Source organism: Myxine glutinosa, chromosome 9, assembly GCF_964187855.1.
Source record: "Myxine glutinosa chromosome 9, kmMyxGlut1.1, whole genome shotgun sequence".
Lineage (NCBI taxonomy): Eukaryota > Metazoa > Chordata > Myxini > Myxiniformes > Myxinidae > Myxine > Myxine glutinosa.
Genome location: NC_136269.1, coordinates 110,055,666 through 110,068,165, shown reverse-complemented (window position 1 = coordinate 110,068,165; position 12,500 = coordinate 110,055,666). Strand labels below are relative to the sequence as shown.

The 12,500-nt window shown below is 42.2% G+C and overlaps 1 protein-coding gene across 5 annotated transcripts in view; it reads left to right on the top strand.

Annotated features, from left to right (window-relative positions):
- The window catches only part of DLG2 (discs large MAGUK scaffold protein 2), a 467,276-nt gene that overhangs the window by 307,264 nt on the left and 147,512 nt on the right, over positions 1–12,500 (top strand). For all 5 annotated transcript variants that reach the window (XR_013624585.1, XM_078784648.1, XM_078784647.1 and 2 more), the window contains 3 exons: positions 621–735; positions 1,081–1,257; positions 1,496–1,571. Coding sequence is in view for 4 of the 5 variants with exons in the window: in XM_078784648.1 (XP_078640774.1) it covers positions 621–735; positions 1,081–1,257; positions 1,496–1,571 (368 nt within the window). In the remaining variant the exon portion in view is untranslated. The remainder of the gene's footprint in view (positions 1–620; positions 736–1,080; positions 1,258–1,495; positions 1,572–12,500) is intronic.

Below are 12,500 nucleotides of genomic sequence, written 5' to 3'. Positions count from 1 at the left end.
CCTATTAGAGCCAAGGGTGTACTTACTTTTCCCACATGCGAAATTTGCATTTATGTTTATTTAAATTATACAATGGACGACAAAATGTAAATGTTTCATGATATTTGTTATTTTATATCACCTTTATCTATCAATATTGTTGAAATGAAGATCAAATAGCTGTATGTTGAAATATGTTGAAAAAGTCAAAACTTTACATGGGGTGTACTTACTTTTTCACGTGACTGTGTATATTTTATATATATATATATATATACACACACACACACACACACACACACACACACACACACACACACACACACACACACACACACACACACACACACACACACACACACACACACACATACACACCTATTGGATATAGAGTGTACTGAGCAAGGTCAATGAAGCAAAGAGAAGGGACAATGTCGAACATGATTATGAAAACAGCTACGAGAAGCCAGCGTGTGTGAGCTCACTAAAAATACTGCATTGGGGGAATGTCGACACTGTTTGCACAAATCATTAGCACACACTGAAAATTGAATTGTGGAAGAAATCAATGTGTTGCTCTGAGCTTGCCTTCGGAGGCTACCTGCGGTGACGTTATGTACGTGATGTGTTGTGCACTGCAGAATACAGCCGCTTTGAGGCTAAAATTCATGAACTGAGAGAACAGATGATGAACAGCAGCATCAGTTCAGGATCTGGATCTCTCAAGACGAGTCAGAAGCGTTCCTTATACGTCAGGTAAACCAAACAATGTTTTGGCAGGAGCTGTGTGCAACAACCATATAATATGCATCACCTGCTGCTTCTTTTGTTACTCACTTTTTTGTCACTTACCACACTTATATATTTTCCAATTGCACCTCAGAATGTGCTTGTAACATACATGACACTCTTTAACAAGCCTCTTCTGCTCTGTAAATGTATAGATGTACCTGTAAGGCCTCACCTTTGATGCTGCCAACAAGCTCAGACTAAGGGATTTTTGTCTCGGCTTTTCTTCCTTTCTCACCTTCTCATCTATAACTCTAGCTTATGTGCACTTTCTACCCACTCTCTACCCGTTAATCTCCCAAACCCCACCAGAGCTCTGTTTGACTATGATAAGACGAGAGACAGCGGGCTGCCAAGCCAAGGCCTGAGCTTCCGTTACGGTGATGTGCTCCATGTGACGAACGCCTCTGATGATGAGTGGTGGCAAGCGCGACGGGTCACTCCTGATGGTGACTCTGACGAGATGGGGGTCATCCCCAGCAAGCACAGGTGTGTGGAACCAATTTCTCCTTATCGTCCATTTCACAAGCTCTTTCTCCTGGAGCACTTGGAGTGTGTCAAGAAATTCTATTTTTAAAAATGTCCCTTCCAATGTGCTGGAATCTTTCTGAACAGGGCTGTCAAATGGGTTCACTGAAGGATGTATTGCCAATAACATGGAGGAATGGTGCTTTGTTCTACTCGCGTAACGATTAAATGGCAGTAATGTTAGCCGTCTTCGTTTCAGGGTGGAAAGGAAAGAGCGAGCGCGACTCAAGACGGTGAAATTCAACGCCCGGCCAAGCAACATTGATGGAAAAGGGGTGAGAATGCTTTAAGTGTGTTTGCTTTGTTCCTTTTGATGTCAACATTGCAATTCATCATCATCATTCATTATTCCACCCGCAAAGCACCTCTTCCATCAGTCACTTCCTTGTGTGTCCATCTGACAGTGTTCCTAAAGACAATTTATTCATAAAGCATGTCACTATCTTCCATTTTTCCTTTCTTTTTACCCGTTTTGTCTTTCTTTGTCTTTCCTTTGCCTTTCTCTCTTTTTCATCGAAGTTGTTTTTTGTTAACGGTCATGTACATTACGAACGTGCGCAGACCAGTTATGCCAACTTTATTTCTGGAATTGGATCAGGAAACTGTTCCTCGGTTACATCAAGGCCAAAACAGCTGTCATTGACTAGCTAATGTGAGCGTTGCTTTGTGATTGAGAGTTGTGACTTCAGTTTGTACAGATCTGTTGTTACTTGTTCCACTCTTTCATTTTCTCCGATCAGCCCAGCTGCTTATTCTTTCTTATTGCCAATCTTAAAACGAGACGTGCTAAGTTTAGATGTTCATATGCATTTGCTGATGATGTCTTCCGAAGTTCTTTGTTACTCCTCAAGTTATCCTCTCATTAACCTCTTCATTTCCTTTAACAATGGTTCATTTTTTTTTTTCTCCTCTTATTACTGAAGTGCATCACTTTCCTTCTTTTGAATTGCTGTCACCACCACATATTACTCTAGCAGAATCCGCTGGTCCTGCTCGGAGGTTGTCACATCAAATGACTGGTACAGCAGAACAAAGAGGATGCAGTGTTCTCTCTCGGTGTGTGATGGAGACAAAATGTGCTTCGGTCATTTTTATCCATTACATCTGCATTAGACACCATGATATTACAGACAGCCACTTACCATGCCTAAGCATTGCATCAGCTTCAGGTATCTTATTGCTGCCAGTTAGGAGACTTAAGACAGAGTTCCTCAGCTGGATATACCAGACGACCCACCCGTCCTGGTGTTTGGTCACAGCGGCCTCCTGTTATCCCTTACAAGGGTTGAAAAAAAACCCAGCAGGAATAGTGATTTTGAAAAAACCCCACTTTACTGGGAAATACTGGATTTATTTGGGGTTTTTTTGGACATACAGTCGTGGCCAAAAATATTGGCACCCTTGCACTTTTTTCAAATAATGCACCATTTCTTCCAGAAAATTGTTGAAATAAAAAAATATATTGGTACCCAGATATGTATTTCTTTGGTTTTCAGTGGAACAAAACAAAAAAAGCTGACAAAATTACTAAATCTTAACTTATTCCACACAGAAATCCTAAAATGACCCGGACAATATTATTGGCACCTTTTAGAAGTTGTTGGAAATAATTAGTTTTCAAGCAGGTGATTCTCCTTTACTTTGGAATTGAACTAATCTGTGGTGAGTTGCAGGTGCCTGCAATATAAAAATCACTCATTCAACCAGTTTGAATGGGGGAAAGGAGTCATTCTGCTGTTTTGTGTTACTGTGTGTACCACAATGAGCATGGAGAAAAGAAAGAAAACCAGAGAATTGTCTGAGGAGGTCAGACACAAGATTGTAGCCAAGCGTGGACAATATCAAGGCTACAAATCCATCTCCAGAGATCCTGATGTTCCTGTGTCCACCGTACGCAATGTTGTCAGGAAGTTTAAAGCCCATGGTACTGTAGCCAACCTCCCTGGACATGGCCGCAAGAGAAAACTTGATCGTAGATTGCAGCGAAGGATTTTTAGAATGGCGGAGAAAGCACCTCGATCAACTGCCAAACAGATTCAAGCTGACCTTCAGACACAAGGTATGACAGTTTCAACTCACACCATCCGTCGCCAACTCAATGAAAGGGGGTTCTCTGGTAGGAGACCCAGGAGGGACAAAACCCCACTGCTGAGAGAGAGACAAAAGAAAGTCCGACTGAAGTTTTCCAAAACACACCTGAACAAGCCAAAATCCTTCTGGAAGGATGTGCTATGGACAGATGAGACCAAATTAGAGGTTTTTGATAAAGCACATAATCTCTATGTTTACAGAAAACAAAATGAAGCCTTCATAGAAAAGAACACCTTCCATGCAGTCAAACATGGAGGAGGTTCAGTGATGTTTTGGGATTGCTGTGCTGCCTCTGGCACTGGGTGCATTGAATGTGTGCATGGCATCATGAAATCAGGAGATTACCAAGGCATTTTGGAACGCAATGTTCAACCCAGTGTCAGAAAGCTGGGTCTCTGTCGATGGTCATGGGTCTTGCAGCAGGACAATGACCCCAAACACACTTCAAAAAGCACCCATGAATGGTTCGAGACAAAATGCTGGACTGTTATGAAGTGGCCAGCAATGAGTCCAGTTCTAACTCCCATTGAACACCTGTGTGGAGATCTGAAAACTGCAGTTGGGAGAAGGCACCCTTGAAATCTGGGAGAACTGGAGCAGTTTGCACAAGAAGAGTGGGACAAACTACCAGTAGAGAGGTGTAGGAAGCTCATTCATGTCTACAGGAATCAATTGACTACAGTTATTTTGTCCAAAGTCTGTTCTACCAAATATTAAGTCGAGGGTGTCAATAAATTTTGTCATTGCCATTTCTTTTTTCTTTTCTGATTTAAAAGGATATATTAAGTTCTGAATCAAAAGCAAAGGTTCTGTAATATTAACAGTGAAATAAAGAATCGTGGAGATCAAATACTTTTGTCAATTCCAACTTCTTTTTTGTGAAAATTGTGAGTTATTTGGAAAACTTGCAAGGTGCCAATATTTTTGGCCACGACTGTATATGAAGTAGGGTTTTTTAACACAGGTGGGAAAAACTGGGATGGGTCGATTGATGCCAACCCTGACTACAGGGCTAACAAAAAGGCTGGAACCTGGGCCATTTTTATTTCCTTTTTGTACATGTGTCAATTCAGGGAATATGCTTACTCAGCGGACATCATAGCTCGCTCTTGACATCGATCAGCCTGTTTCTAGCTTTAGTCTTGATCACTATTAAGCTTGAGAATACAAGTTCACATGGGTAAGTCGTTGGGAATTTCTCACGGACTTGTGTAACTACTTGCTGCGCAGACAGCTAACGACCCCTCCTCCTCCCAGAATCGCACTCACGGCCCCCTTGGGGATCATGACCCACCGTTTGAGAAACACTTGATTAAGAACGTTATCTCCCCCAACCTATGTTATGGGATACCCACACGTGCAAGCATACATGCATATACATACATACACACACACACACACACACACACACACACACACACACACACACACACACACACACACACACACACACACACACTCTCTTTCTCTTTGGCTGATTATTTTTCCCCATTATAGCTCACCACCCCAAGACACCTTTTTACTCAGTCAATCCTTGCTTCCTTTTTTTTGATAACATCTTTGTACCACAAGTTTTAGCCTCCCTAATTACATCCTCTTTTAGATAGTTTGCTGTAGAACAAATATGTACAACAAATGTGTTGCATAGCCGACATGCCATTGCTCAGGCTGATGCTTCCAGCTTTTTCTCATTCTCACACATCGACCAGAAAGTCCAATATTCTTCAGGAATGTAATCACTCATTTGTTTGCAACACAAGCTTTCCTTCCAATTTGCACTGCATTCTCAATCAGCAGGCAGAGCCTCATAAATACAGTGGCTTTTTTACGATGCAGCCCACAGGGCAAAGCAGTCTGGAACAGTGTTTGTCCGTCCGTATGTTCGTATGTATGTATGATGTATGTACCCTCAAACGTATACCAATCAGAGCTGAGGATCTGGTCACATGACAGGGTGTTGTGATTATGTCTGATGTCATTACGGCGTAAATCGGCTGACTCCACCCTCCGCCATATTGATTCCAATATCGTCGAACCTGTCATATATCGCAATTACCATGCTCTACCTTTACGTCTTTCATTCAGTGTGAAACACAAACAAACCAATTGTTAAAATGATCATCAAATATCAAAAGCATCGGCGTTACGTCTCTTGCAACAATACAGTATGTATCGGCCTTAGGCTTGATGCTTTCATGCCTCACCTTCAGGCCGCTTCGGACAAATTAACCCAGGTTTCTTAATACAGTAGTGTTGTTTTCGTAATAATAAAAATGGCATTAATAATAATAATAATAATAATAATAATATCGTTATACTGTAATAGTAATAGTAGCGTTATGCCGTGTAGTGTACCTCCCCCCACCACCCCTCCTACTCTCCACCTAGCCCTCTCGCTTCCACAGATCTCTTGATGTCCCTGTTCTCCACTGTTGATGTGGTTGTGTGCTTCCCTCCCTCTCCCTATCTTGTCTCCCGCTCCCTTTATTATATGTTTTATGTGTCCGTTTATGTTTTTTGTGTTTAATTTTATTAGCTCTTACATGAGCCTCGATCTGGTATACAAAAAAAAGAAGAAAAAAAACCCACTAATAATATAGTAAATATAATCCCTTTGTAATAAATATATATCGTAAATAATAATATCGTAAATATAAATACACTGCAATCCCTTTGTCGTTATTGCAAAGTTTCTAGATTGAAGCGGTGTATGGTTCATGAATCAATGATAAGCTGTGTACGGTACGAATAATGCAGAAGTAAGGAATTAGCCTGTTCTTTTTTTTCCTAATATCATTTTCATAATAATGATAACGTAACGTTAATATTATAGTATATCTAATTGTAACACTAATCCCTTTGTAGTGACTGCAAAGTTACCAGAGGTTAAATATATATAATCTTCTATCCAAATCGCCAAGTGGTTCAAGCATTCGAGCAACCACTCCATTGGTAAATGGTAAATGAGTACACCCCGGTCTTCCTCCCTTTCAGTTTTGTGTTAAACTGCAGGAAAAGTGGGTTTCATTTGTGGTTTTCAAAACAAAATCTTAATTGGTGGGTTTCAAAAGGCCGCTACGAAAAACGCCACTTTAGCAGCAGGAAGGGTCATGTTATTTACCCAACTCTTGTGGGGTATATAGATTACAGTAGATCTTCGCTCAGTTCTGAAAATAAAACTTACCTCACGGATGTCGGGATTCCTCCAAATTTGTTTAATGTTATAAGCAGCATTAGCAACTGTTTAAAAAGATAATCATATGTGTTTGTGGTTTATAATATTTTACAAGCCCAGCTACGCCACTGTTAGACTTCCAGTCTCGTTCATGGGCCACTTCAGTTCTCTCTTTCTTAAATCCATTTTTAACTGAATTATTATGATGTTTGGTGTTCAATGTTAGCAGATCACACCAGTCTATTCGGATGTAACCATGTCTGCTGGACGTAAAAAAAATCTCCAGTTGTGAGTCCAGGTATGATATATATATATCTATACAGTACACAGTCGTGGTCAAAAATATTTGCACCCTTGCACTTTTTTCAAATAACTTACAATTTTCTCTAAAAATCAGTTGAAATTGACAAAAGTATTTGCTCTCCACAATTCTTTATTTCACTGTTAATATTACAGAACCTTTGTTTTTGATTCAGAACTTAATCTATTGTTTTAAATCAGAAAATAAAAAGAAATGGCCCTGACAAAATTATTGACACCCTCGACTTAATATTCGGTAGCACAGCCTTTGGACAAAATAACTGCAGTCAAGCACTTCCTATAGCCATGAATGAGCCTTCTACACCTCTCTACAGGTAGATTGGTCCACTCTTCTTGTGCAAACTGCTCCAGTTCTCCCAGATTTGAAGGGTGCCTTCTCCCAACTGCTGTTTTCAGATCTCCCCACACGTGTTCAATGGGATTTAGATCTGGACTCATTGCTGGCCACTTCAGAACAGTCAACCATTTTGTGTTGAACCATTCCTGGGTGCTTTTTGAGGTGTGTGTTGGGGTCATTGTCCTGCTGCAAGACCCATGACCTTTGACGGAGACCCAGCTTTCTTCGACGGAGACACACTGGGTTTAACATTGCGCTCCAAAATGCCTTGGTAATCTGATTTCATGATGCCATGCACACATTCACGGCACCCAGCACAGCAACCACAAAACATCACTGATCCTCCTCCATGTTTGCTTGGAGGGAAGGTGTTCTTTTCTTTGAAGGCTTTGTTTTGTTTTCTGTAAACATAGAGATGATGTGCTTCACAAAAAAGCTCTAATTTGGTCTCATCTGTCCACAGGACATTCTCCAAAAAAGGATTTTGGCTTGTTCATGTGTGTTTTGGCAAACTTCAGTTTGGCTTTCTTATGTCTCTTTCTCTTAGCAGTGGGGTCCTACTATAGAACCCCCTTTTATTGAGTTGACGGCGGATGGTGCGAGTTCAAACTGTCATACCTTGTATTTGAAGGTCAGCTTGAATCTGTTTGGCAGTTGATCGAGTGCTTTCTACACCATTCGAACAATCCTTCGCTGCAATCTTCGATCAAATTTTCTCTTGCGGCCACATCCAGGGAGTTTGGCTACAGTGCCATGGGCCTTAAACTTCCTGATAACATTGCGTACGGTGGACACAGGAACATCAAGGTCTCTGGAAATGGACTTGTAGCCTTGAGATTGTCCATGCTTGGCTACAATCCTGTGTCTGACCTCCTCAGACTATTCTCTGGTTTTCTTTCTATTCTCCATGCTCATTGCGGTGTACACAGTGGCACAAAACAGCAGAATGATTTATTTTCTCCATTCAAACTGGTTGAATGAGTGATCAGGAAGTTTTGAATTTTTATATTGCAGGCACCTGCAACTCACCACAGGTGAGTTCAATTCCAAAGTTAAGGAGAATCACCTGCTTGAAATCTCATTATTTCTAACAACTTCTGAAAGGTGCCAATAATATTGTCCGGGCCATTTTATGATTTATGTGTGGAATAAGCTAAGATTTTGTAATTTTTTTCAGCTTTTTTGTTTTGTTCCACTGCAAACCAAAGAGGTACATATGTGGATATCAAAATATTTTTTTATTTCAACAATTTCCTGGAAGAAATGGTGCATTATTTGAAAAAAGTGCAAAGATGCCAATATTTTTGGCCATGACTGTATATCTGTGCAGTTTCTGTGTTGTCACTGAATTACTCCCTCAAACTTTTGTGAAATCGTACCAAACTTCTGGTATGCACCTATCTCTCCCGTGTGTATGTCCTGAGGGTATTTTTTTGAAAAAGTTTTTTTTATGTTTTGAAACTTAAATCTTCATCTTCAATTGTTTAGAAAATGTAATATCATGTATATTACAAGTACATTTGTGCAAAATAATTGTTTATTTTATGAATAGTGTAAACCATGACAAAACAGCAACTCAGGTACAGTCATCTATCTATATATCGTCTATATATCGACATATGTGGGCAGTGCCTGTGTTGTCACTGAACTACTCACGGAAACTTTTGTTTCCATGGTTGTGAAGTGTTTTTAATAACGTGGTGGTGATGTGTTATGAATCACGTGTTGGTGAGGTGTTTTGAATTACGTGGTGGTGAGGTGTTTTGAATCATGTGTTGGTGAGGTGTTTTCAATTATGTGGTGGTGAGGTGTTTTGAATTGTGTTGTGGTTGTTGGGGGGATGTTTTGAATTACGTAGTGGTGAGGTGTTTTTAATAACATGGTGGTGAGTTATTTTCAATTATGAGGTGGTGAGGTGTTTTGAATTACGTAGTGGTGAGGTGTTTTGAATTACGTAGTGATGAGGTGTTTTGAATTACGTGGTGGTGAGGTGTTTTGAATTACGTGTTGGTGAGGTGTTTTGAATTACGTGGTGGTGAGGTGTAATCGTCCCAAACTTCCAGTCTGCACCTACCCCTCCCGTATGTATGGGCTGACTGTTCTTTTTTTTATTTTTTCAATCTAAATTGATTATAAAAATGTAATATCACAAACACTACGAATATATTTGTGCAAAATAATCGTTTGTATTATGATTGTTGTAAATCATAACAACACAGCAACTCAGGTACATTCATTATCTCCAGCTAAAACAAGCCCATTCCTCTAACGATGAGTGATGAGGTGAGCGTGGCGAGCCGAGCCAAGCTAGTACGTATATGTATATATATATATATATATATATATATATATATATATATATATATATATGTATATATATATATATATATATATATATATATATATATATATATATGTATATATATATATCCACGATATCCATTTTTCCGTTCTCCAACCTATAGCTTTGTCTTTAAAAACTCAACGTTTCGGCCAGCAACCCAGCGTGCGCCGAGCCTCCACTAGCCTTCATCAAGAGAAGTTCCCTTGTTCACCTCCTCCCAGATATATCTGGGGGGAGGGGTGGGCCTATTCTATCAACCAATCACAAAGCTGCGTTGCGAGACCTCGTGACCATGGACCCATGCTCGGCTTATGTTGCAAGTGTTTTGTGCGTGTTTGAGTGGTGTATTGTGTTTTGTTGTCCGTGTTGCCTGTGTCGGCTATGTCCCACTTTGTCTTTGTCCTCCTCCACGCATCGGTGTCTCTCTGGTGTATTTATGCATGAGAGGTCCGTATGCCTGTGGTAACGCCACAGTCTCCTCTGTCAATGGTGCCCGCGTTTGGCCAGTGTGCCAGGCCTCCAGTATTCGCCTCCTGGCCCAGTTCGGGGATGTCGCCAGCACGTTCACATTGTCCCATAGAGGAACATGGCCCGCCCTTATTCCATGCTTGGCGATAGCAGATCTTTCTGGGTGATTGCACTCAAAGGCCTTGTGGTGTTCATTAATGCGCTGGCCTAAGGTTCTTCCAGTCTCGCCTATGTATTCTCCACCACAGTCACATGGAATGGTGTATACCACACCTGTGCAATCATTCTTCAGTCTTTTGTCTTTGACCTTGGTCAGTGCACGTCTCAAGGTGTATATAGGTTGGTAGTTGACCCTCACCCCGACCGGTCTCAAAATCCTGCCAATCCTTTGAGATACCCGTGGCACAAATGGTAGCACGCAGAAGCCCTTAGGTGGTTCCTGTGGCACGTCCTGGATTCTTGGAGCCGCCAGTACCATTTCATTTTTTGGGCAGAGGTGGTCTGGGTAGCCATTGGCTTTCAATACCCATTTGAGATGCTTGATCTCTCTCCTTTTGCCCTTCAAGGTGGACGGTATATTCCTTGCCCTTTTTACGAGTGTATTCACCACAGCTCTTTTATGGTGCAGTGGATGGCAAGACGTGAAATCGAGGTAACGCTCGGTCTGGGTGGGTTTCCTATATAATGCGGTACTTAAGCTTCCATTGAGGTTCCTCCTCACCAAGACGTCCAAAAATGGAAGCGACCCATCCTGTTCTTCCTCACAGGTGAATTTGATGGAAGGAAACATTCCACTGATGCCCTCCTGGATTGCATTAACAGCCGTGCTGGGGCAGATGACAAAAGTGTCATCGACATAGCGGTACCAGACACGTGGCTGTGTTGGGAGGGATGGGATGGTGCGTGTTTCCAGCTCTTCCATCACCATATTGGCAACCACCGCAGACCACCGCAGGGACCACCGCAGGGAGCCCATCGCAGTGCCGAACACCTGTTTGTAAAATGTGCTGTCAAAGACAAAATAGGTGGAAGACAGACAAGTGCTGAGGAGGTGACAAACGTCATCAACATTCAACTTGTCGGCGGCCTGTTTCTAGCAATCATCCTCCATTAGCCTCTGTCTCGCCACATCAACCACCAGGGTTGTGGGCACGTTAGTGAATAGCGAAATGACGTCAAAGGACACCATGGATTCGTGTGGATGGATCGTGGTGTGTGTTATTTTGTCCACAAACTCGGAGCTGTTGCGCAATCCTCGGTCGGTTTTTCCCACGAGGTACTTTAGTATATTGGCCACGAACTTGGACAATGCATAAGATGGTCCATTGATACACGACACTATGACCCGTAATGGAACGTCTTCTTTGTGGATTTTTGGTAACCCATACACTCTGGGAGCGACGCCGTTGCTGCTATACAATCGCTGGTAGTTTGTGCTCGATAGTCTCCCTGTTCTTTTTAACCTTGCAAGCAGCGAGTTTAACGTGCGTTCTTCCTTCTTCGTTGGATCCTTCGTTATACGTTCATAGGTGTTCGTATCATTCAATAACTCATGCATTTTGTCCTTGTATGTCGAGCGGTCCAATAAAACTGTCGCACGACCTTTGTCCGCCGGTACAACCACAATGTCGTCCATCCTGCGCAGCTCTTGCAACGCTCGTCGTTCCACTGAATCCAGGTTGAAATCATTTCTGCTGCTGCGGGGTGGGCGGAGTAAAACTGCTGCCACACGTGACCGAACCTCGTTCTTGACGTCATCCGACAGTGCCGTGATGGCGGTTTCAACTCGTGACACGATCACATCTGTCGGTATTCCTTTTGGAGTGACCGCAAAGTTAAGGCCTTTTCTTAATACACTCATATGTGAATCCGTGAAATGTTTACCTGAGAGGTTAACCACCCATCGGTCCTGGAGTGAATCGCTGGCGTTTCCATCATGCACCAGTTTGTCTTGGAGTGCAGCAAACTTTTTCTCGTGCTTCTTCTTCACTGACACCAAGGTGGCGCTGGCAAAGTTCGAAGCTCTCTTTTCCACGCGAGTCCATTCTGCCATCGGTAAGGCCGTGCGGATCGCATCAGCAATCCGGTTTGTTCGGGCGGTGCGTGATCTGATCTTGTTATGGCACATCGATACGAACAGACGCAAAAACCTCCGACCCGTGGCGTGCATGATCCGACGTGCTTTGTATCCTGGAAGAGGTGGTCTAAAACGGAGAGGTTTGGGTAGGACATCTTTGTTCAGGCAACGATGGTTGAACCTCAGATGGGCCTTGGTCACTTCGATCTGCTCCACAAGTTTCGTGCACAGTCGACATTGTCTAGCTACGCTTCGCCCATGGCTTTCGCCAATAATGGACAAAGATGTGGACAAAGATTCGCCATGCTCGAGCTCGAGCTGTGGTGAATACACTCGTAAAAAGGGCAAGGAATATACCGTCCACCTTGAAGGGCAAAAGGAGAGAGATCAA